This window comes from Amia ocellicauda, chromosome 3, assembly GCF_036373705.1.
Source record: "Amia ocellicauda isolate fAmiCal2 chromosome 3, fAmiCal2.hap1, whole genome shotgun sequence".
NCBI lineage: Eukaryota > Metazoa > Chordata > Actinopteri > Amiiformes > Amiidae > Amia > Amia ocellicauda.
Window position 1 is genome coordinate 43164817 of NC_089852.1, and position 24614 is coordinate 43189430.

Below are 24614 nucleotides of genomic sequence, written 5' to 3' on the forward strand. Positions count from 1 at the left end.
TGACTCAGAGACGTTCTTAATCATGTGAGTCTATTCCTGTCAATCTGTTGGGATTCACTCCCCACCCCCCAAATACATGGTCCAGTACTGTGAAGCATATAATGGAGTTAAAACCTACTTCAGCAATGCTGAAAGTGACTAAACTAACCTTCATGCTCATGTTCTGTACATTCTGTCCATTGGTAACATCTGCTAATCCAGGACTGTTTTGCCTCCACCCTGCTTTTTATTTATCAAGAGTCTAGCTGCTGTTCAATCCTATTGATTGCCTCCTTCTGAATCTCCTAAACTTTTCTCCTAGACTCTATTCTGGCACTGGAAGCCATTAGAGCAGATGGTCATGCAAATAACACTTAAACAATTTTGTCTGGAAGCACTTGGCTAACAAAGGATTGAATTCACTGTAGTTTTTACCACACAGAAATGTATTCAAAGATATATCACCAATATAGATCACCCATCTTTGTCACTGTTATAGAAAACTAAATAATTCAAACCCAATAGTCTTAAGTCTGCTAGAAATACTATAATGATACATTGGATGTCATTCTAGAGTAAGCACACTACAGTTTTGGGGGGAATATACAATATTTGGGTAATTTGCAATTCAATTATATGTAGTACACCAGATTATTTACTTATTTCTATTGTGATTAACCTGTAACAGTATTTGTATTCCACATGGTATTGCATATCATACAATAGGTAAATAGGGCCATGGTATAGAAAACTAAGGTATAGGGTCAGGATTTACTGATTTATATCAAAAAGTACAGATTTTAATATAGTGAGAGGGAAAAGAGCACTTCATTTTCAGAAGCGACTGTTGATGCCTGTGGTATAAGATACCGGTATACTAGTACTGCTAGTATCCCCCTAGGGACCTTAACAGGTGTTGTTAGTGTTTAAATATATCAGTCCTTAATTTCGATTCCCAATACTTGCACAGTACAGGTGATTATTTAAAAGAATCATATTTTTTTAATGAAATGTCCATACACTTATCATGTTTCCAACAACGTCCTTTACGCTGCCGTAACCTACATGTAATGTATACACAAAAAACAATACCACGTAGCTAAATGCACCGCTACAACCGCGAAATATACAGGCCATTTTCTGTTCAGATAAATCAGACATTTTGCTGGACCAACGCCTTGATTAGATGCATTTAATACGAGTACAGATCGCTAATAACGATGCGTTTCACGGCTGCGGTTGAATATCTCAGTCACTTCCAGTTATACAGCGACACCTAACAAAGCCTTTTGTGTAGCCATCAGCGGTGACGTCATCGCCCAAGACGGCCGAACAACAGCGCGGAAAAACACAGCAGGCTTTCGGGCTTCATTGAAATGCTCCGCGGCCACGGCATGACTCGCTCCTGAGTGGGGCACCTGTCAAATGCCACCTCTTTGTCGTGAAGAGCGAAAGACGCCTCAGACGGACCATTTGGCCTTTGTCACCGCACACAAGCGAAGGATTATTTTTTCGTCCTTCTCCCCCCACCCCCTATTTCCTCTCTGCTGGCGGAAGTATATCGCGTAGAGCCGAGGCCTCACTACTCCAATGGCGGCTGAAAACGGGCTGAATAGCGAGCGGGAACAACCGAGGAGGGGGTCAGAGCGGTGCAGCCGAAAATAAATATATATCTGGTAGATAATCAGCGAGTAAGACCTGACACTGCAAACACCCAGTAACAAAAGCCATGGCCGACACAACGGCCCCCAGCCCGAGTGTCTCGCTCCTTGAATCGGGTAAGACGCAGAAGTGCGGCGGTACCAACAGAACCGGAGCGGCGTGGATGTGAGAAAGTTTGCCGTTAAAAATCCCACTTCTGTAACTGCTGTTGTTGTGTCCCTTTACAGAGCTCTACTACTTAATCTCTCGGTTTCTAACGACTGGCCCCTGTCGGAAAGCGGCGCAGGTGAGCCCGCACTTACCTCCTGTGTGTGTGCTTTTGTGTGCAATAAAAACCAGCCTAGACGCGCTGCGGGTCGGACGCGATTTAAAACTGCGCGTATTTTTGTGTTGCAGGTTCTAGCCCGGGAGTTGGAGGAATATCAGGTGTGTATCGCTCCGCCGCGCCGCGCTGTCTGTGGGACTGGAGCACTACTTACTGCCCGACTGTATAAACCCGCTTGTGTGTCACTGTCTCTCTTTGACATCACGCCTTTTCACAATCCCGATTCCCGAAAATACCGTGCTAGTGTGACGGGATACTACATGAGCCTTCAATCTGGCCCTGTTTTATCTTAAAGCTTCTGCCCAGACGGTTGGACTGGCACGGGAATGAGCATCCTAGGACCTACGAAGATTTGGTAAGGGGGGTTTTAATTGCAAATTGATTAAAAATGTGAATCATCACTTTTTGTTTTGGGGGGGGGGGATTTGCCTGCTGACTTGCGTGCCAGTGCCCCAACAAAAACAGCATGCATCTGTGCTCGGCAGTGATCAGTGCAAATCAAATATCTAGTTGATGTTTGATGTGGGTGATTGTTTGTAGTGACAGCGTGGAATAAAAAACACGCAAATGAACGGTGAAGGCGGATTTGAACGCAGAGGCAGGTGATTATATTTATTTGAGGTGTTGGGTTGCAAAATGGGTGGAGGTTAAAGGGAAGGCGGCTGCGCTCATATTGAGTCCAGGGGCCGGCCAATCAGAAGCCGCCATTTAATTGTGTTGTCGTATTTTGCGTGTGAACTGGCTTGTGATTGGCCGGCGCTTGTGATGGTGATTTGCATTTTCCTGCGCCGCTGCTGTGCGTTGGGAATGGGGGAGGGTGTTAGTGAGGCCGAGCCGGAGGGCCCGGGTTTCTGCCTCCTGTCCGGGGAGATTGTGGTTAAAGCTGTTTCACCTCCTTATATATAACGTGTGTGCATGAGCACTCTCTCTGAGGCTTGATCAGAGCATCATAATGATTTATAATCTGTTAGGGAGTCCGGGTGTTGAATATAGATCATGCACAAAACCCTGCTAAATAGCTTACTTATGTAATAACCCTTCCGTCAACCTCATTTCACATTCTTCTCCACCTTAGAGCATTGCTATAGACCCTGCTAAAGCCTGGTTTTGGGTTATTGCAGTCACTGAACCTTTTTAAAGATATTCAGGAAAAGCACCTACAAGAAAAGTGGTCCAAATCTTTGCATGGCAATCACAATTTCTATCCTGCACTGTATTCTGTGGTTTCCTTTTAATGTTAATCCATGTTATGGGTATACCTTGGTGTCATTCCTATGCTGTAGTCATGCGTGATCTGAATGTGTTTTTGTAGGTTCGTGCGAATAAACATGTGGCACCGGATCACTTGCTGCAGATCTGCCGACAGCTCGGGCCACTTCTGGACAAAGAGGTCCCGTCGTGTGTCCCAGGCGTGTGGTCCCTGCTCGGGACAGGGAGGCACTCTCTTCTGCGCGCTGCTAAAGGTGAACCTTCAGCAATGGCTGTCTTCGTTAGGGGAGCGGAGTGGCCATGTAGCTGATTTGTGCTGAGTCAAACTGTTTGTATGCCTTCCTGCCTAGAGCCAAGTCCTTGTGTTTTTATTTTTTAATTAAGATTGCCAGAAAGTTTTGTGGAAGGGCTCAGCATTTGCAGCACTGCACAGAGGGAGACCACCAGAGATGCCTTTGACCTATAAGTACCCTCCAAATCTTGGTGAGCACCTGTCTTTTACCAATTTTTTGAAAACCAAACCAAAAGGGGTCCTTGATTGTTATTATGATGCATTTCTTTTTCTTAGCAGACACCCTTGTCCAGGGCAACTTACAAAATATAAGAGCAATACAAAGTACAATAATACAGTGCAGTTCAAAGCATAATGCAATTAAAAATTCCAAATTACACAAGTGTATAGGAAAATGTACTGTAAACCCAAAATATAAGTCCTAGATTGTAATAGCTAATACGTGCAGACAAGATGTAAAGTCATAGTTAAGAGTTATGGGGAAGGTGCCATAGGGGAAATCAAAATAAACAACATGAGTGCTAGCAACGCAAAAGCAAGAAGTATGATGAAAATGTTATCTAAGTGCAATTTTACAGGAGAGCTGAGTCATACAGGGGAATAAACGACTAAATTACAGGTACAGTCTGAAAAGATGTCTTGAGTAATCGCCGGAAGGTGGTCAGGGACCACGCTGTCTTGACTTCAATGGGAAGGATAATTGTTACAGAGCACATGTACTTCCTAGTTTGTAAACGTTTACGAGCGCATGCCATTACTCCAAATTTGCATTCTTCATTTGTGCAACTTCATCAGTCTAACTCGTGGTTTGTTATCCACAGTGGAGGTTTTCCGGGGGAGAGAGCTGACGGGCACAGAGCGTTTTAGTTCTGCGTTTCCTGTTGGCAACTACCAGCACATGAAGATGCACAGGAGAACTCTTGGTCACCTGTCGGCCGTGTACTGTGTTGCATTTGACCGCACTGGGCTCCGCATATTCACTGTGAGTGGGGCTTTCATATAACTGCAGAATACCTGCATGCAGTTTATCACAATTCTGGGAGCAGTTTTTGCCAATTAACTTTGGTTTTATGTTTTGTTTCGAAGGGCTCTGATGACTGTTTGGTGAAGATTTGGTCCTCTTTTGATGGTAGATTACAGTCTACCCTGAGGGGCCATTCGGCAGAGATCTCTGACCTGGCCGTTAACTTCGAGAACACTCTTATAGCTGCAGGCAGCTGTGACAAGACTATCCGCGTGTGGTGCCTTCGAACCTGTGCCCCTGTGGCGGTGCTCCAGGGCCACACTGGCTCCATTACCTCCCTACAGGTAAGGGCTCTTATCTGCTGCTGTGCCGGCACAGCCCCTGGGAATTGCAGCTGTCATTTTCTAAAAATAAATAAAATCGGCTCTATATTGTAAATTGTGATACCTGCACTGGATAAACCCACATTTAACAAATTTTTCTCTCTTTATATATAAAGTTCTCCCCGTTTGCCAAGGGCTCGGTGAGGTACATGGTGTCCACAGGGACAGACGGGACAGTTTGCTTCTGGCAGTGGGATGTAAATAACATGCGTTTCATGTGAGTGTTTTCAATGTGATTTTTTATACTGGTGTGTGTATAAATGCTTATGGTTATATTGTCAACTCAACAATTTAACAGCTGTAATTGTAACAGTTTGGTTTTTGCTGTAGTAGTCAAGCTCTCCGTGAGGGAAATGAAGGACTTTGGTTTTGTTTCCGCCCTCTTCAATAACATTCTGATGTTTGTTTTGTTGAATGGTGTGCAGCGATCGTCCGCACAAGTTTACAGAGAGACCCAGGCCGGGCGTTCAGATGATCTGCTCTTCGTTCAGTGCTGGTAAGCTGTACTAGAAGGAATGGTTCTGGTTCCCCTATGGACTTGTAGGAACGTGGTGGAGGCTGTGTGGACTAGCATCCAAACTGGCTTTTGTTTCACTGATATTCTGCTGCATTTAATTGACTTTCAGCTGCCTGGCTGAATCGGATGTAGACCTATTTGTCTGTTTCCCAACCCTTTCAAGCTAAAGATGCACTTCCTTAAAATGGTTTTCCTTTTAGTGTTGTAATCAGTTGTCTTTTTGCACTGTAATGCACTAACCCAGTTCAGCTTTAAGATTCGAGGTATTGTTTAGATGTTATGCAAATTAATTGTTGTCATTTTTTTAACTGAATATTTGGATGTTTAAGAGGATTATTTCCAAATGTATTTATAAATTTGATTTGACTAAGGCTTAAGTAGGGATACAGATATTATGTAGGTGGTGGGTCCAGTTTTATCCCCGTTTGAAGTGATGAATTTGATGTTTAACACTAGAAGCGCCGACATTACCTACAAGTGTCAAAGCCAGTCATTGTAACCGATAGCTCTTTAACAGCTTCAATATGACAATCAAAGGCAAACCATAGTATAAAACTAAGAAATTTTATTCATGAACTTCAAATCCAACATTTACATAGCACATATATAGTATTTAAATTGAAATATGATCATAAAACATTAATATTATTGCTATAAATAACACATTTTTTTCTAAACTCTGCAGTGAAAACATGAATAACTATATAGCCTGCAAAAAGCTCAAAAACTCTGTACTACCTGCAGTAGCAATCGTGTATTGATCAGTAGAGTAAGAGCACTTGGTGCCATTTGGACCTGGTGTTTCACTCGTGTTCACAACACTGGCACAAACCCACCAATGATCTGTCATTCCCAGTATCACTGATGCCCCTGAATCAGTCATGTTTACATACACGGCATTTTCAAAATGCGCTCTCTTCAATCTCCGTTTCCAATCCATGTTTATTTGTGGGGTAATCACTGTATCCACTCAATCTGACGACAGTTGTAAGAAAACAGCTGTAATGCTGTACGATGCGTGTGTTTCTCAAACACATGAAAGACTGTAGACGGGTAGATATCACCACTTGAGCGCCAGACTGACTGTATTGTGAAGGGAAGGCAGGATTATGTGTTATATTTGAGTTATTGTGTAATTTAAATGACCGGTTTTGGCTATTCTAAGTAAATGTGTTTATAACTTATTTATTTTTGCGTTTATCCAACTAAAACACTGTAGGCATGTTTAATACATATATTTAGGAAAAGTCAGGAATGGGTATGCACAGTGTATTTAGGAGCACAGAGTAATTCAAATTTTAATTGCCAAATTGGTCAAATTGACCGGCTCGGCGCTTCTAGTGTTGGTGGGTAATCTATTGAATGTAATGCAGTGAGGCACTCCTACTTACACTGAACTTAACACACCTGCTCATGTCTTCTGGCATAGCGGTGCTCCCTTCTCATGCACACCTGAGCCCAACCTTCTGTTATGATGAAATCTGCCTGCCTTAAAATAGTTTGTAATGGTCAGCATATCTAATTTAGAGCATCTTTTTCCTAGGTGGCATGTTTTTAGCAACTGGAAGTACTGACCATGTCATCAGAATGTACTACCTGGGCTCTGGCAGTCCTCAGAAGGTTGCCGAGCTTGAGGCCCACACGGTAAGTCCCAATAGTTCATGATGCACGTTTGTGGGAAATAAAAGAAAATAGAGTAAACCATCCAGAATGAAGTGTTTCGACTGATCTTTTTTTTTTGGCTTTGATTTTGTTCTAGGACAAAGTTGACAGCATCCAATACTGCCATGCAGGAGACAGGTATTCCCTTCGTACTATTTCTCAATGCATGCTGATTTTGAGCTTAAGAAGTCTGTCCAGGAATGCTCCAGTATAAAGGATTTTATTTTATATTTGTAAAACATTTAGTTTGGTCTGAAAATATGAAAAAATAACCATAGCTTGTGCCTCCTATGTATTTGTATATATTTTTATGATATGCAGGCAAGAGCAATACTGGTTGTGCACGTTAAGGCTTCTGTGCTTTGTTTGTCAGGTTTGTGAGCGGAAGCAGAGATGGCACCGCTCGGATATGGCGACTGCATCAGCAACAGTGGAGAAGCGTTTTACTTAACATGTCAACCAACCTAGCTGGGTAGGGCCTGATTTTATTTTGTGTTTTGTCCCTCTCTGTGCAGCTTACTTTGAGATACTTAATGTTTTTTCCAGGGTAGGCAAACTATTCCAGTGCCATGTTTATTGTATCACCTTTCAATTGATCACCTTATAACTCATTTCCGTGGCAGGACTGAATAATCACTTCCTGACACGTTCCATGAAAACCATGTGAAACGTACGTTTTTGTTTTGTTTTTTTCCTGTGTGTGCAGGCTCAAGTCTACTGTTTAAACTGGTGCTAGGGATTCCCTTATGAATAAACTGGGTGTTTTTTTGGTTTTTTTTTTACGAGGGGGCAAAACAGAAACAAAGTAAAGCAAAGATGGTAAATAATGGCTTCACATTTACTCTATAATAAAGCCAATCCGATGGGCAGCACAAAATGTAAGGTCATTTGTTCTTTGTTGTCCAAGGGCCGAGCCGGTGTTGAACGAGGAGACCTTTTTCAAGTCGAAGGTGACGATGGTTGCGTGGGATCGCCATGACAACACAGTCATTACAGCTGTCAATAACCATCTCCTTAAAGTGTGGAACTCCTACACCGGACAGCTGCTCCACATCTTAAAAGTACGTGTAATACTTGTGTATTTCACATTCAAGATCAAGAGTGTTGTGGGGTGGGATGAAGTCGTGTGTATCAGAGCAACACAAGCAATGAATAAAGTCAAAATGTGTTGTAGTAAAGCGGTTGTCTGTCTGTGTCATTTGTAGGGCCATGAGGATGAGGTGTTTGTGTTGGAGCCACATCCCTTTGACCCCAGGATCATGCTCTCTGCAGGGCATGATGGGAACATCTTCATATGGGACATCATCCGTGGCACTAAAACACTGCACTACTTCAACATGGTACAGTGGAGTGAGAGTCTTGTGCTTTGATGCACATTTGATTCCTCTCAGTACTGCTTAATATATTTATTCAACCCCTTTTGAAATGGGGGAATCTTGGAGTGTCTTTGCTTTTTGTGGGCGAGGGGATGGGATTGCAATTAAATGTGTTGTACATGTGCCATATTTTACAGATTGTGTTGCTATTAGAATCTAGACTCTAGTGTTTGGTTCTATCAAGTATAAATGCACACTTACGCATTCAGTAATCATTCAGTAATCGTAAAAGTAATCAAATATCATTTCTGGTGATCTGTCTGTCCATACTTACTAAAACAAAAACAAATGCTGATTTCTTTGGCTTTGTCTCTGCCCTGTACAGATTGAGGGGCAGGGTCACGGGGCGGTATTTGACTGCAAGTTCTCGCCAGAAGGCCAGCGTTTTGCCTGCACAGACTCTCATGGACATCTGGTTATATTTGGGTTTGGGTCCTCGAAGCCGTATGAAAAGGTAAGCCTGGGTTATGTGTGGGAAGCAGTAGTGATGTGTAGTATTTTAAAGGCATGCCATTAATCATTGATATTTGTCTAGGGAAGCTTGCCTATTTTCTTGAGTAGTTTTGCAGTTAAGTTATTGTTTTAACATTGCCTTAAGGGGGAAAAAAGTGTGCTAACTAGTGTTCTAATGAATTTGCCGATGTAAGATTGCAAATGTTTCATGTATGTTGTTTTGAGTATAAGCAATTTTTCTTGGGAATCTTAAGGCCTAATTGAAGACGTTAAGGGAAGTACTTTTGGCACACATCAGGGGTAATAGACGTGTGGCAATTTAAAAACTGCATAATTGTAGTTTGAAGGGAGTTCTGCTTGTTTTCTGTAGTAACTCAGAGAAGACCAAATGGAGAGAGGAGAGCTAGAACTTGTTTTTGTTTTTGAAGCTCCCAGATCAGGTGTTTTTCCACACTGATTACCGCCCGCTTATCCGAGATGCGAACAATTACGTGCTGGATGAGCAGACCCAACAGGCTCCCCACCTGATGCCGCCTCCCTTCCTGGTAGATGTGGATGGAAACCCACACCCCCCCAAATACCAGAGGCTTGTCCCTGGGAGAGAGAACTTCACCGACGAGCACCTGGTGCCCCAGCTGGGATATGTTGCAACAAGTAAGAGCTGGGTGGCTTCTCTGAAGGTCTGAAGAGCCCCTTGGCACTTTTTCGGGAGCAGATAACCAGTTCACCTGAAATATGAGACTTGAGTTACACCCACAGATGGGCAGTTCAAGACCATGTGCTGGTCAATTAACCTTTTTGCTAATTGCTTAAGTTGACTAAAGAGATATCTACATTGGAAGTCATTGAAGAAAATGTGCATGTCTGTATAAAATGGTTGTTTTATTGTATAGTTTTAATGTTTTTTTTTCAAATTTTATTTAGGATATATTTGTTAAATAGCTTTGTTCCTGAGAGAGTTAATGGCTGGTATTGTAAGCTTTAGACATTTGAATTTAGGGCAAATATTCTGTAAAGCTGCTTTCACACTGGACCATTGACCCCGGCCCCAGTCGAAAATCAAGCGCTTTCACGTTGTAATTTTCAACCCTAGACGAAACTCTGAAGCCGGGATGAACTCGCCTCTGCCGGAGACCAGAGTTGAGATTTCCACTCGGGACAAAGCATTCCCCTCGGGTTGAAACACGTTCATGTGAATCGTAACCTGTGTATTGGAGCGGAGGGCCAATGATTCCCCCGCGGCCACTCAACCTGGGATTAGATGGTGTCTTTTGAAAATTGCTTAAGTCTCAATTTGGCATTATTCAGTAACGCCCAGATTTTTTTTTCTTCATCCTTTTTCTAATCATGGTGTCAGTGATATGTACAGACCTGTTCTCTAGAACTGTAAGATATCTAAACATAATGAGTAGAATTCCTTTCCAGCTATAATAAAATATTTAATTGAACTATCCAATTTAAGTTGACGTGAAGAGTCATCATAACTGCCTAGTCAAAGTATTTGCAAGCCAAGCTGAGGAATCTTTGCCTTCTAAGTCTAACCCGAAGATTGAGTACTGTTGTTCTAGGCCATGTTAATTGAACTCCTGTGATCAGCTTGGAGGTTTTGCTTTTCTTTGGCTTTGCTAACATAGCTGTTGGTTGTGTCTCCCAGGCGATGGGGAAGTGGTGGAGCAGGTGATAAGCCAGCAGACCAGTGACCATGATGATGGGGCCCAGGAGCCAAGTGTTCTGGATGGCTTCATCAGGCAGCTGCTGGACCAGCAGGACCGGCAGCATGCAGCAGAGCCGGGCACCCCACGCAGAGGTATTCTCACACCTGCTTACTGACCCTTACTGAAATGTGCTGCTGGTGTTGAGATTTTTCTGCAACAACCCATTAAAAGAAACCACAAGCAGAGCATGTATGAGTGTCCAAAATCAAGCTTCCAGATGTGTATTTGATTTCTGTCCCTCCTAGTGTTCCGCAGTCAGAGCGTGGAGGTCCAGTCGTCCCCGAACGTGGGTCTGCGGCGCAGCGGGCAGGTGGAGGGGGTGCGGCAGATGCACCAGAACGCTCCACGGAGCCAAATGGCCACCGAGAGAGACCTGCAGGCATGGAAGCGGCGAGTCGTGGTGCCAGAGATGTCTTCCAGCGTGCATCGGTGAGGCTTCCTCCGCTGAACCTGCTGCGTTAAGTGTGAATGAAAAAAAGTAACCTTCATATTTCACTTTGCACTTAAGTATTCATGTCCTTATTTCGTACGTCTTTGCAGGAGACAAGAAGACTTCAGAATTGCAAAAGGAGATGAGGAGATTGCTCTCTTCTCTTTAAGGAAAAGGAGAGTATTGCACGCAGCTTCAAGGGTAAATGGATGATAAAGAAATGTAAACCTTTTCAAACTAGTTCAGACGTGCAATGTAAATCATGAGTCTTATTTCCTCCTATAATTCTGCTTTGTGATTGGAGGATAAAGTTTGATTGTGTTGCAAAAAATCAGTTATAAAGTACATTTCTATCAAAATCCTCAGTTTTCCACAAGCAAATCAGGTTTTGAGATGTGGAATTGCTATACTTAAAGATAATATTTCCATCCATGATTTGATGTGTGACAGGATGATTCAGATGATGAAATGGTGTCCAGCAAACGAACACAGTCCCGCAGAGCCCGGGCGAGGAGCATTCGGACCCGTAACGCATTGGCTGAGGATTACATTGAGTATTCCTGCGAGGAGGGGGAGGAGACTGAGGCCTCGGGGGCTGAGGTTAGTATTCACAGTATTCTGTTTATTTAGAAGGGAGATTGTAGACTCCCAGTCCAATCTGCTCCATTGATCCATTATTTAAAGTTATTTAATTTTAACCCAAATCTGCAATGGTGTGGAGTGCTGAAGATGTGTGCATCGGGAGAGAAGCGCAGGGCCTCGGTAATGACTCTGTTTCTCTTGGTCAAGGAAAATGAAACTGAAGGCAGCGCAACACCAGCCTCTTCCAATGAGGAGGAGGTGGAGGAGTGGAAGAGCGACAGCTCAAGGTACGACCGTGGAAGCTGTTCCTGATGTTGTAAATGTCTCGTCTGGTTTTATTTTTCTAGTAAGGAGGCCTGGTGTGATTTTTTTTTTTCCTGAAAGATTTAAGCTTCTTTAAGGTAATCGGAAAATCATTTTTATACTCCTCTGTTTTAGCAGCAACTCCTCCAGCGAATACTCGGACTGGATTGCCGACGCGGGAATCAACCTACAACCGCCCACCCGCCTCTCCTCCCGACGACGCGTCAGGCGCCACATCAGCAGCTCCGAGGAGGAGGAGGAGGAAGAGGAGGAGCCACAGGACGAAGAGGAGCACCGGCCACAGCCTCCTAAACCGAAAAAGAACAGGAATAAGATGCCAAAGGTAAAGACACAAAAATCAATATCTTAATTCCTTGTATGAAATGAAAGTATGCAGTTGTTGTCTGAGATGATCCTGACTTACCTATTAATGTATTGATTTTGATTTCAGCGGTCCAGTCAGAGACCATTGTTTAACAGGGAAGTTTCAAACGAGTTTCGTCCGTCCAATTGGATTACAGATGTCATTCCACGGAAGTCTCCCTTCATTCCCCAAATGGGCGATGAGGTAAATTCTCATCTTTCTCTTTCTTCCCCTCTTCTAGCCCACCTTGTTTTTTTCCCCGGTACACGTTTGTGAAATAACACTTATTCTGATGTTATTGCACACTCCTCTCTCGGCAGTGAGATCACGTGGTTGAAAGTCACTTTACAATGTCTCATTTTCCACGCCAACAGGTGATCTATTTCCGCCAAGGCCATGAGGCATACGTGGAAGCGGTGAGAAGAAACAACCTTTACAGTTTAAACCCTGAGAAGCAGTCATGGAGAAAGATGGATCTCCGGGTAAGAGTGGGGCCGAGTTCTGTGGCAAACCAAACCATTTAAAAGTTTGTTTTAAACCAATATGTATATCGTAATCTTTATTTTTTTAAATAAATAATAATGCAGAAAGTACTTTACTGGCCTGTAACTCATGTAACGAGTGGGATTGCAGGGCTCCGTAGATCTCAGTCCAAATCTCACAGACTCTTTACTTCCTCTAGAGCAGGGGTTCCCAAATCTGGCCGAGAGGATGTTTTGTGTGGCCCCCCAAAGCCAACCTTCGACCATCCCTTTTCTGAACCTTTTACTATATTTTTACACTTTCTGATTTTTTTTTTTTTTGATATAAATTGCACTTTGGGGGAAAATAATAAAACCACAATTACAGTTCATAAATCTTTGGGACATATGTTGCGTTCATCGGTGGTTAATTTTCTGCTGCGTCGCCCTCCATCACCAGACATTGGGAACCCCTGCTCTAGAGGAAGCCCAGGGTTTTGCTACCAGGGTCAGTATTGACATACTCATAATGCATAATGCATACCTTGCCTAATTTGATTTTTCTTTGTCCTTTGAACATGGTCAGGATCAAGAGTTTGTTAAAATCACTGGAATCAAGTACGAAGTGTGCCCTCCAACACTGTGCTGTCTGAAGCTCTCGCTCATTGACCACGGCACGGGGAAACTCACAGACAAGTCCTTCTCTGTTAAGTACGTAGTTTGTATATTATGAACACATGGGCTGCTTCAGCATTTGGTGGAGCCAATATCAGTAGAGCCATTATGTTGTATTCTGCAAAAAGCAAAGCTTTTGGTACAAAAAATAAAATAAACTCCCCATATTCAAATGTGTAGAAACATGTTTTTAAAATATATGTAAAGTTTGTGGTCTATATAGGTTTTTAGTTTTTCTCCCAAAGGTTTGTTAAATTTATTTTTTATAGTTCTAAAGTGGCATTAGGTTAAGTGATTTATGTGCCTTTTCAGTGAACCAGTGGCTTACAATTTGTGGAATATACCAACACTTTTCAGATATCATGACATGCCTGATGTGATAGATTTTCTGGTGCTGAGGCAGTGCTATGAGGAAGCACGGCAGAGAAACTGGCAGCCAGGTGAGTTGTCGGCTTTTATTTTAATTTTTGATGTAAAAGTTGCATTATTTGATGTATGAGTGTGAAATCCTGGGATTTGGTTAAATTAGAAAAAATCTTTTAAATTTGAGCGTCTGTACAAATTAGGGTGCGTTACAATGTGTAATTAGTCACAGGAGGACATTGTTTGGCATTTCAGATGACCGCTTCCGATCGGTGATTGACGATGCGTGGTGGTTTGGGACCATAGTGTGTCAGGAGCCCTACCAGCCCGAGTATCCCGACAGTCACTTCCAGTGCATCAAAGTCCGGTAAGACCAGCCAATTCCCGTCTCGGAGAGGGGAGATAACTGTTAATAAACACAATTTAAAGGGTGACGTCATCTGTAGGATGTGGTTGGTGCAGGAAAATTCATCTCTATCTTTTGATCTTATTACAGCTAGTGTGTTTTTATCAACTGCCTTAATATTAAATCATTATTTGAGTCAGAACGACTAGCAGGGTTCGTACGGGTGCTTGAAATCCTTGAAAATGCTTGAATTTTAAAGTGGTATTTTCAAGGTTGTGAATAAAGTGCTGGAATTTTGTAATGTATATATTTTTTAAATTTGCTAATCACTGTCATAATAAATCGGCAATCTGATTAAATGAATTAACTTCGGGATTTAACTACAGTGGTTGGAGAGCCGGTTGATTGCTTTATGCCGCGGCCAATACGACTCCTGTTTGATCTGCCGGTGTGTTTGATGCGCTGCGAGTGTGAGCCGCTGAGACAGCGCGGCATCAGCGCCCGGTGAGGCAAATGTGCCGGAATGCTGCCGTTATAAAGAGAGGTGGCTCCATAACATTAAATATAAACAAGTTAAAACAAGGTCCACATTTGCGGACAGCATTGTAAGGTTTGCAAGAATAAGATTCAAGTTTTCACTATTGGAGTCTGCGCTGTCGAGTTATGCCAAAGGTAAACGGCAGGGAATTGTCCATAATTTCTAGACGTGAAGGGCCACTGCAGGCATGTGTTTGATGGTTTGCTGACAATTGCTTTCTGTGCGCAGTCATGTATGTGCACATCAGCGTCATGTGCGCATGCGCACTGAGTTCCTTCTACGCTGTCCCGTTAGTTTAGAATTTTTCTTTAGTGTATTAAGACATAAAAAATATTGTATAGGTTTTCTACGAGTATATAATATAATTGTGCTTGTGTATTTAAATAATCAATGTAAATTAGACAGAATAATCCTTTATTTTTTTCAGACACAACATACACAACATGCACAACCGCAACAGAGACAGAATTATAATAACTGTTCCATGTATTCAATTGATCATTGTACACGAAAATACAGTCAATAAACATTGATTTAATTAGAATTAAATTACTAGAAAGATAGAGCGATAGAATATGCTTTTTCAGACTAGCAAAGTAATAAGCAGAACAACCGCAACAGCGAGAAAGAGACACTGATACTTTCGCAGGGGAGGAGTGTCATTCAGCACTGGCACAGGACAAAAACTAACTCAACAGTTTCAAAAATTAGGTAATCGCTTAACCCTAGCAAAAACAAAATAATTTGTCCAGTACAAGGTATTTACAAATATTTTGCCGGTATGTGCACATGTTGATGGTTTAGTATTCGTATTCAAATATTATAATGTGTAATTCCATAAAAAAAAAAAAAAAAAAGCCGAGACCGGCAGATACTAATGCAAAGTATTAATAGCTGAGGGAGATTCAATAACAAAGACCATCACCGTTTACTAGGTTGAGGATATAGGAACTTATACTTGGTTGTTTTGAAGAGAATAAACATGATGCTGTTTTGACAGTAAGTGAGCATACTGAATATACATGGATTGACTCGTAGAACTTTGTTATGCTCTATTTTACATTTGTTCGTTGAATGTACATGGAAGTTCAATAAAGAAAAGTGTTGATGTAGTTTTATGTTTTGCATGTTTGAAACAATTGTCACTAAAGCATTAATTCAAACAGAAGTTACTGTGTACTGGTGTTCACTATTTTTGACTGATTGCAGGACTGATTTATATTGATTTTAATATCAACCTGATTTAAGCCAGGTAACAACACAATGCCAAGTATACATGAAGGCTCTCATGAAACATTTTTGGTGTTACAGCATAATAACATCTAATACTGTGGTGAAATTATAATTATAATGTGCTTAGTTCAGTGCAGAAAAGTGTGCATTTTAGATGAGAAGGTTTAGTTTACCAAGGCTGCGAGGTGCTGGAAAAGCTTTGACCGTGCACCTTGAAAGTACTTGAAAAGTGCTTGCATTTGACTTGAAAAGCTGCATGAACCCTGGACTAGGCCTACTTTTTTCTTACAGCTTTAAACAAATGTAGTATTTGTTTGACTTTGGCGTGGGATTTCTCTTGTATTCATACTTTTTTTTTTTTTAACCAGGTGGGACAACGGTGAAACTGAAAAGCTCAGCCCCTGGGATATTGAGTCTATTCCACAAACAGGTACAGAGCCACTCAGTTGTTTATACTCCCAGTTAGTGCAAATTTCATAAAGATTGTTTCTGTGCAACTGGGTATGTTCTTAATTTAAAAAAAAAAGATATTTAAATGTAAAACTGTCCTTCACTGCCTTCTGATCTCCCAGCTCAGCACCCCGAGACTGTGGGAGGAAGCGTCCCTGTGACATCGGAGGAGATGAGTGAGCTGATGTACAAACCACAGGAGGGCGAGTGGGGCAGGAGGATCCGGGACGACGAGAGCGAACGCATTGTGTTGGGCATTGATCAGCTCGTGGCTCTTGGTAAGATGCTGTCTTCCTGTTGTACCAACTAAAAGTGAAACATGCAACAAATACGGGATTGCCCTGTCAGTTAATTTCTCAGTCTGTGTGAGCGGACACCCGAGACTGTACCTGTCTGTCCCGTTTATCTTCCTTCGATGGCACATAATACCTTGGACTTTTCTTCAGACATCGCCGGCCCCTTTGTTGCTCCAGTGGACATTGTTCAGTATCCCAGTTACTGCACAGTGGTGGCATATCCTACAGACCTCAACACCATCAGAATGAGGCTGATTAACAGATTTTACAGGTTAGTTTTTATTTTTTAACTTGCTACTTAAAGCTTCCCATGATTTAAAGCTTATGACTTGAGTTTCTCTTGGATATTATAAAGGTTTGGTGGTGTTTAAAAAAAAATATATATATATATTTCCTATTCTGTATGTGCGCGCTTCCCTCGCAGGAGGATCTCTGCTCTAGTGTGGGAGGTGAGATACATCGAACACAATGCCAGGACCTTCAATGAACCAAAGAGCAAGATTGCACTGTCAGCCAAGAAGATCACGGACATCCTCCTGAAGTTCATCAAGTGGGTTTTTGTCAAAGAAAAAAAAATGTATATAATTAGTGGTCAAAGTTCAGCAGAAATTCAAGGTTGTTCAAGCAAAACCTGATTTTTGTTTTTGTTGAAAACTTGATTTGTATCAATTTCAGCAAACAAGACTGTACTGATATTATGGAGGTCTATGGAATGGCCGAAGACGTGAGTTGCTCTGAAGAGGTAAGAGTTGGAAATACAAGGCGGAGCACTGTACAGTAGCCAGTGTGTGAAAAGGGAGGTATAGCCTTCTGCCCTGTAATCGCAGTGACATCTGATGCTTTTTCACCCACAGGACACTGATGCACCTGGAACCTCATCAGGGAGGAGTCTGCGCCCGGTAATGTCCTGACTTGATCAGTTTATGGGTTTGGGAAAATTACATGTACACGTATGTGAAGGTTCTGCAAAATTTGTTTAATAATTAAGCCAAGGATTTCTGCTCCACTGCCATGCAGTGTTTCATCCTGAAACGAAGGGGTGTGCCGTTTTTCCACCTAGCCAGCATAACGGCAATGTGAAGGGGGATTTGCATTGATTTACTAGTTTAAAATGCCATGCTTTTCCTTGATGGTCTTTTTCCTCTCACTCTCTGAAGCACGATGCAGAACTGGTATATGATGTCGATAACTGGAAGGAGAGATGCAAGGGCCTGCTGGACTATATCCTGGAGTGCGAAGACTCAGAACCGTTCCGCCAGCCGGTGGATCCCGACATCTATCCAGTATGTGAAGTGACGGGATATGTGGGGGGGGCACAAGTTCTTGGTCCGACTCTTTCGTAAGGCTGACTACTGAGTTTGATATAGTAGAGAAATCTCTCAATCCCCAACCTTAAAACTATAGAATACCATCTTTTGCTTTTCCTCTTATCACTTCACTATGATAAAATTCCTCTTCCTTTGTTTGAGATGAGCATTGGGAAGCATAAATCCCATGTAAAAACCGGTGACAGCTCTGTGGTAATGGATTCATCTGGTATGTTTATAATTGTAAATGACAATGTTTGCATTGAACTTGAAAATAAGGTTTGTTGGAAATATTTTGCTTGCATAAAGCTAATTTACTGGAAATTGAAACCAACAAAATCTCAATATGCTAAGAAGGGGGATCCTTTTTCCCCACTTAATCTGAACTGCAGACATTGTTTTTATTGGGTAGCACTGTGCTAAATTGCAATGTCTTCAGGATTACAGAGATATCATCGATACTCCAATGGATTTTGGGACGGTGAAGAGGACCTTGGAAGAAGACAAGTACGAGAACCCGACGGAGCTTTGCAAAGACACCCGTCTGATCTTCTTCAATGCAAAGGCCTACACGCCAAACAAGCGTTCTAAGGTATGCAGCTTTAAAAAGGAAAAAAAAAACGATTGGGTGCGGTTACAGTTAATTACCCCAAATGACACTTGATGTCCCTTTTGTTTCAGATCTACAGCATGACTTTGCGTCTCTCTGCGTTCTTTGAGGAGCGTATCAGGATGATCATCTCAGACTACAAAACGGCCCTGAAACACAGCGCGAAGCTCCGCCGCAGCCAGAGGTGCAGGAAGAGGCTGCAGCACCGAGAGCCCTCAGTCACCAGCTGTCACACTTCCAGGTACAGAGGATCATTTGTCCAGGAAGTGATCCGTTACAAGAATCAGAGTTCTTCACGTATCAAGAAAATGTCTAAATTTGTTTGTTTTTTTTTTTTTTCCTTCTCTTAGTCAAAAAAGGAAGTTGGTCAAAACTCAGGAAAAAACGGAAACGTCATCAAAGTCTTACACAAAATCTACCTCAGCCAAAGTGTCTGCCAGTGCGAGACGCAGAAGAAGGGGTGCCATCAGTTTCTCGGGCAGCTCCTCCAGTGAAGACTCTTCAGTGTCCTTTAAATCCCACACCAAAGCCACAGCAGTGACCTCAGGAAGCAACACTGAAGAGTCCACATCAGGTACATACCTTCTGGGCATCAGATCTTCAATTAAAGCCATTCAGTGTTCAGTTAATTGTTCTCCAGTGTGTATTTTTGAACAGTTGAAGTATTCGGCAAACCTGACTTATCTATGGTTCTATTACAGCACAGAATATATTGGTTAAACAGTCTTCAGCTGTTGAATTGCATTGTGATTGGAATAAATGGACAACAAAAAATGGCTTTCCTGTCGAAGCAGTTTATACTGAGACTTTTTCCCTCAGCCTCCGAGAGCGAGATGTCCACCAGTGTCTCTGAGGACAGTGAGGACAGCAGGGGGAGAGGAGCTGGGGCCCGGGGCAGCAGGGTGACCCGGAACCGGAAGAAGCCAGGTGAGAGAGAGAGTTGTCGGATATTGTGTCCATTGCATAACAATTACACATTTGAACAGCCTTAAATGAGCGTTGCGTTCAGTTTACAGTTTCTAATTTGATGTTCATTCCAGTGTTGGAGAGCGAGAGCGAGATGTCCACTGCTGTCTCGGAGGACAGTGAGGACAGCAGTGCCCAGGCCTCTCGTCGCCATCGGAGGAGGGAGACTGGAGTGGCGGTCAGCCAAGCCAGCAGGGTGACCAGGAATAGGGCTGCCGCGGCCAAGAGAAAGCAAGGTAACGCTCTCAGGGTTGGCGGGACAGCTTGTCCTTTAGAGGGACTCAACAAACGTGTAGTGAAAACTGCAGATACACTCCATCCCAGGACACTAAACTGCTGGTTCCTAGTCTGAATGTGGGTGATTAACACGTTAAAAGGAAGGGTGTAAGATGTTGACATGGAGGCTGTCTACTCACTTTGTTTTTTTTACCTCTCTTCCCCCCTTCCCCCCCCCCCCCCCCAGAGAGTGGAGCTCAGGTAAACGGCCACAGCAGGAGAGCCTGCCGGGGTAAGAGGAAGTGGGGCAGTGACTCTGAGAGGGAGGATCCTGCTCTTCCAGACACCGAGAGTGAGAGTGAGGAGGAGGGTGCCCGTAGGAGGACCTCAGCCAGGAAGACTGCTGTGGCTGCGGTCAACAAGATGAAGCTGATGAGCGCCACGGAGGAGGAGCAGGACTCGCCCTCAGAAAAGGAAGAGCACCGAAAAGCCAACGGCGGTCCGCCTCTGCGCACGGCAAGCAAACGCATCCCGAATATAGAGAGCAGCTCTGAGGACGAGGAGCTGTCTTCCCGACAGCAGCTGCGTTCAGGTCAGTCGGGGTCCTGCTTAAACCAAACCCTTTATTGTTACTTGGGTACCAGTAGGTCAGGCCCATGGGAGTTTGAATCTGTAGATGATGAAATGATGACTTGAGAAACTTAATCAAGACAGACTACTGTTACGGTTTCTTCAAAGTAATTTCTAAGCAACACCCTAAAACCTGAGGAATGTGTAATAAAGGATAATATTTTACTTAAATACAATTTGAAATTAATTGACATGGCAACATTTTATCAGACTGCACCATTAATTTTATCTATTTGTAAATACTCAGAGAAAGGAGACTCGGAGGACAGTGAGGGGAGCAGTGGTTCTCGCTTCTCTTCTCGGCGCCGTCTGAACGGGGAGAGTAAAAGGCCAGGGAGCCGCAGGGGCACCAGGACGAGGGCTGCGCGGGACGAGGCCGAGCAAGGTGAGGAGGCACGGCTGCATCTGTTGCAAACTGCATATGAACTGATGGTCCCTATTTGAACAGGAATAATACAAGTAAAAGCTTTTTGAAAACACCTGGGCTACACGTGATTGCTTTACACACAGATTAAAGAATGCTTCGTTTTGTGAAGTTTTTATTTGAAGACTTGAGCACTGTTGACATTGATGCCTTGCGTTTCTCTTCTGTAGAGAGTGGCGGTCAGGTGAACGGCCACAGCAGCAGGACTCGCCGGGAAAAGAACAGGAAGGGGCGAAGTGACTCTGAGAAGGAATCTCCTCATCCAGACTTTGGCGAGGAGCAGAGCATCGGGAGGAGGACCTCGACCAGGAAGACCGCTGTGGCTGCGGTCAACAAGATGAAGCTGATGACCGTCACTGAAGAGCAAGAGCCAGAATCCCCGTCTGAACCTGGAGAGCACCAGCGGTCCCGGGATAGCTTTCCTCTCCGGGCAGCTAAAAAGAGCACCCTGAAGGTGCAGAGTAGCTCTGAGGAGGAGTCTGCCCAGTCTGAGGGCAGCAGCCAAGAGGACCTTCAGCGAAATGGGCGGAAGATCAAGCCGAGGAAGGGCTGTAAAGGATCTCTCTCTGACAGCGAAGAGAGTGTTCATAGCCATAAGGGGAAAGTGTATCCACGAAGTAGAGTTCCATTAAAAGGTCAGGGTCCAGAATCCGGCTCTGACGCAGGCAGTCCAAACCCCTCCCGGTCGAAAAGGTCTGCGGCTGCAGCTTCGAGATGGAATGCCATTGAATCGGAAGAGTCGACTAATGACGAGGCAGAAGAACCGTTCTCAACCGGGAGTAAGGAAACTGGGTCTGAAGATGGCAAATGTCGGGAAAGAAAAACGTCCAGAGAGGAAAGCCTGGTGTCCCGAGCCAAAGGCAAACAAAGAAGTAAACCGGGCTCTGATTCAGCTGCAGAAGAAGCTGGGGGGAAACAAAGAGCACCAAGAGAATGGGACCCTGAAATGGATGAGCCCAGGCAGCGTATGAACCGATCTATACGGGTCGGTAAAGGCAAATCCTCTCTGGCCAGAATAGAGGCCTCTCAGTCTGAGAGCGAAGAGGTGGAGGACATTTCCCCTAAAACTGGATCTGTTAGGAGAAGAAGTAAGAAAGCATTCAGCGAGTCTTCTGAAGAACAGTCAGAGAGCGCAGAGACCTCTCCACTTCAGAGCAGAAGGGAGAAGGATAATTGTGCTTCCAGGAAACACTGTGACAAACGGGGTGCTGCTAGTGTGGAGGCTGCAAGCTCTGTATACAGAAAGAAACCTTCCAGTAACTCGGAAGATACGCGGTTTGATCCTGAAGCAAATGGTCAGAGTGTCCACAGAAAATCCAGTCGTGTGTGCAGGAAAGCAATTGCAGAGAGTGATTCCCTGGAAGAAACGGTTCCCAGCAGGAAAGTGAGTCTTCGAGATCTGCCTAGAAGGAAGTATGGCACGGAAGACTCTGAGGATGAATCGTTACAGGAAGAAGAGCAATTGGAGAACAGGAAAAAAGCACAGAAGACTGCCTCTGTACCAAAAGAGACATGTCAGTCTGATAGAGAGTTAAGAGAGCGCAAGAGGAGCCCAAGCCATAGAACCACTGCCAGGAGAAAGCGCATCCATTCAGACGACTCGGAGGACGACTCCCAAGCTCGTGATTTTGATGCTCCCTCAGAGAGAAATGGAGAGGTAACTGGGAAAAACGTGAGAAAAAAGGGCTTCCAGGAAGAATCGGTGAGTGAGTCGGAAGCAAAGCACAGAAACAGTCAAAGCCGTCTTCCGCTTGTCCAGACCGAGAAACGCTCTGAGGGAGACTGGTCCTCTTCGAGGGCCAGCCCGTCATGCTCATCTTTGACTTCCACAAGCCCAAGCAAAAGAAAGCGTCCAGGCAGACCACGGAGGAAGGAGGACAGCAGCAGCGCAGTGTCAGGCAGCGATGAAAACGATTCTTCCGCTTCAGGGTCGGAGTCTCCCGGTTCAATTTCAGACTCCAAGGGTCGCAACACTGCAAACCACTCCAAGACTGGCGCCTGTAGACAGGGCAGAGCCAGCGATCCAGGTGCTGTCCGGCGCTCTGAGAGAAAGAGGAGGAAACTTTCTTGCGCGGTTGAGAGCGATGATTGTGAAACTGGCTATGGAAAGCCGCATCGAGGCATTCGCATCAGGACAAGATACCGTGGCAAGCAGACTGTATCGTATCTTGACAGCGAATGATGGAATCGTTAATGGGGTTAATGTCTGCCTTTTTCTCAGTCCCTAATTTATTTGACACCTTGAAGACACTTGATTGTCATGAAAAGGTTGTAGCATCGAAATCCTTTAGCAAATGCTGTGAATAGGTTTCATTCAGGGATAATATTTATATTTTCTATGAAAAAAAAAAAAGTTTATAAAATGTATGAACTGTTAATAAGGCATTTAATTGCTGTTTTCACAAGGGTTAGCACAGATGCCATATTGTGCCTCGTTCTTGGGGCAAATCTTTAAATATGTCCAGAAGGTTAACCCAAGCAAAAACTACTTTTGTTCACTTTCTGCTTTTGTGATTTGGCCAGCTAGTCAAAAGTGTGTGGGAAGCATTAGCAGCTTGGGTGCTATCTTAATAATATACCTCTTTATGATTAATTGGATCTTGCTGGCTTACACTAAAATGCATACTGTATAGAGGTATTCCATATGCTGGTCTTGCATTAGAAACTCAGGGGTCAAAGAAGTTTACTGTAGTCTTGTTCTTGCATTTATGTTAATATGAATTAATAAAATGACGCAAATGTTTCCAACATGTTGCAGTTCAAACACACAAGCACTGGCCTTGAACAAACCCACTCCACCCTCCACACATCTCTTGAAAGCCAGGAACTTTGTAAACTCTGTGATTGCTCCATAGAGATGTATTAAATTATGAATATGAGCCAAATTGTACAAACATTGAGCCCCTCTTTTTTTTCTTTCTTTCTTGGGCATATCAGGACCTTTGAAAAGGTACCTTTGGTTCTATCACTGATTGTTTTGTCTGGAAACTAAATGGGCAGATGCCAGCTTACATGCAGAACTACAATGCCATAGTAATACTTTATTTTAAAATAGAATAGCTTATGTTTAGGGTGAAGTGCTAAAGATCAGTAAAATACTTTTCTCAAACTAGCTACTTGTGTGGATAGACTAGAACATCAAAGTTCTGCAAGCTGATTTTTTTTTTTTTCCTTTACTGGTTTATCGTTGTGATGTAGACTTGTTGCGTTTATCATATTAGTTGGTAATTTAACTTAAAAACTTGCCAAGTGCAAACATGATTTTATTAATTTTCTTCCCATTTTTTCCCCTTGGTTCCTGTGGCAAATACTGTTTCTCATATTGGGAAGATGTTTTTGGTGTAGTTCTTTCAGTATTAAAATTCCTGTTCAGACCTAACCTGAAACTTATACTTAAACCATAATTACTGTAACTTGGGTTTCTTGATTACATAATTTAAGAAGACTGATACAGTGTTGAAAATATTTTTTTGTTTTGTTAATGATAAAGGATAACACTTTATTTTTAGATTAATTTCTTTTTTATTTGGTGTTCCGTGTTTAAGTCAAATGAATTCCAGTCTACTCATCATGAGTTTTGTTCATTTTACATCTCATAAATGGATTTTGTGTCAACAGATGGCCATGGTGAAACGGGAGCTTGTTTTGGGCTAATAAAATCACATTTGCCAAAGCAGTATTTACTTTTGCATTTATTATGAACTTGGAGGGTGATTTCAGCGTCTTCATATACAAGTACATCTTCCACTATTATAAAACGCACATCGCAATATTTTGGGAAATGTTGCTGTCCAGAAGGAAACGGAACGAATAATTTAGACATTTAGACGCCTTATATTTTGCTATATCTCCACGGATTTTGACTATAAGTCACAATATTGCA

The 24614-nt window shown here is 43.1% G+C and overlaps 1 protein-coding gene across 2 annotated transcripts; it reads left to right on the top strand.

The window, feature by feature from the left end:
* Positions 1–1326: 1326 nt before the first annotated feature.
* LOC136746824 (bromodomain and WD repeat-containing protein 3) lies at positions 1327–24404 on the top strand. Of its 2 annotated transcripts, none has more exons than XM_066699625.1 (43): positions 1327–1757; positions 1869–1927; positions 2038–2067; positions 2262–2321; positions 3279–3429; positions 3560–3658; positions 4289–4449; positions 4554–4775; positions 4931–5031; positions 5240–5310; positions 6875–6975; positions 7091–7131; positions 7367–7465; positions 7901–8054; positions 8199–8333; positions 8695–8823; positions 9251–9476; positions 10477–10629; positions 10783–10966; positions 11078–11168; positions 11418–11567; positions 11757–11836; positions 11988–12195; positions 12304–12420; positions 12591–12698; positions 13264–13388; positions 13710–13792; positions 13971–14082; positions 16201–16262; positions 16405–16560; positions 16729–16849; positions 17003–17128; positions 17254–17320; positions 17433–17477; positions 17736–17861; positions 18325–18477; positions 18567–18736; positions 18846–19069; positions 19315–19422; positions 19536–19697; positions 19925–20269; positions 20555–20692; positions 20902–24404. In XM_066699625.1, exons 1-43 carry the CDS (start codon positions 1709–1711, stop codon positions 22911–22913), a joined length of 7314 nt encoding a protein of 2437 aa, XP_066555722.1. In that variant the 5' UTR covers positions 1327–1708; the 3' UTR covers positions 22914–24404. The 2 variants fall into 2 exon arrangements, with proteins under 2 accessions (XP_066555722.1, XP_066555723.1); XM_066699626.1 differs by having other exon boundaries at positions 11991–12195.
* Positions 24405–24614: the final 210 nt, after the last annotated feature.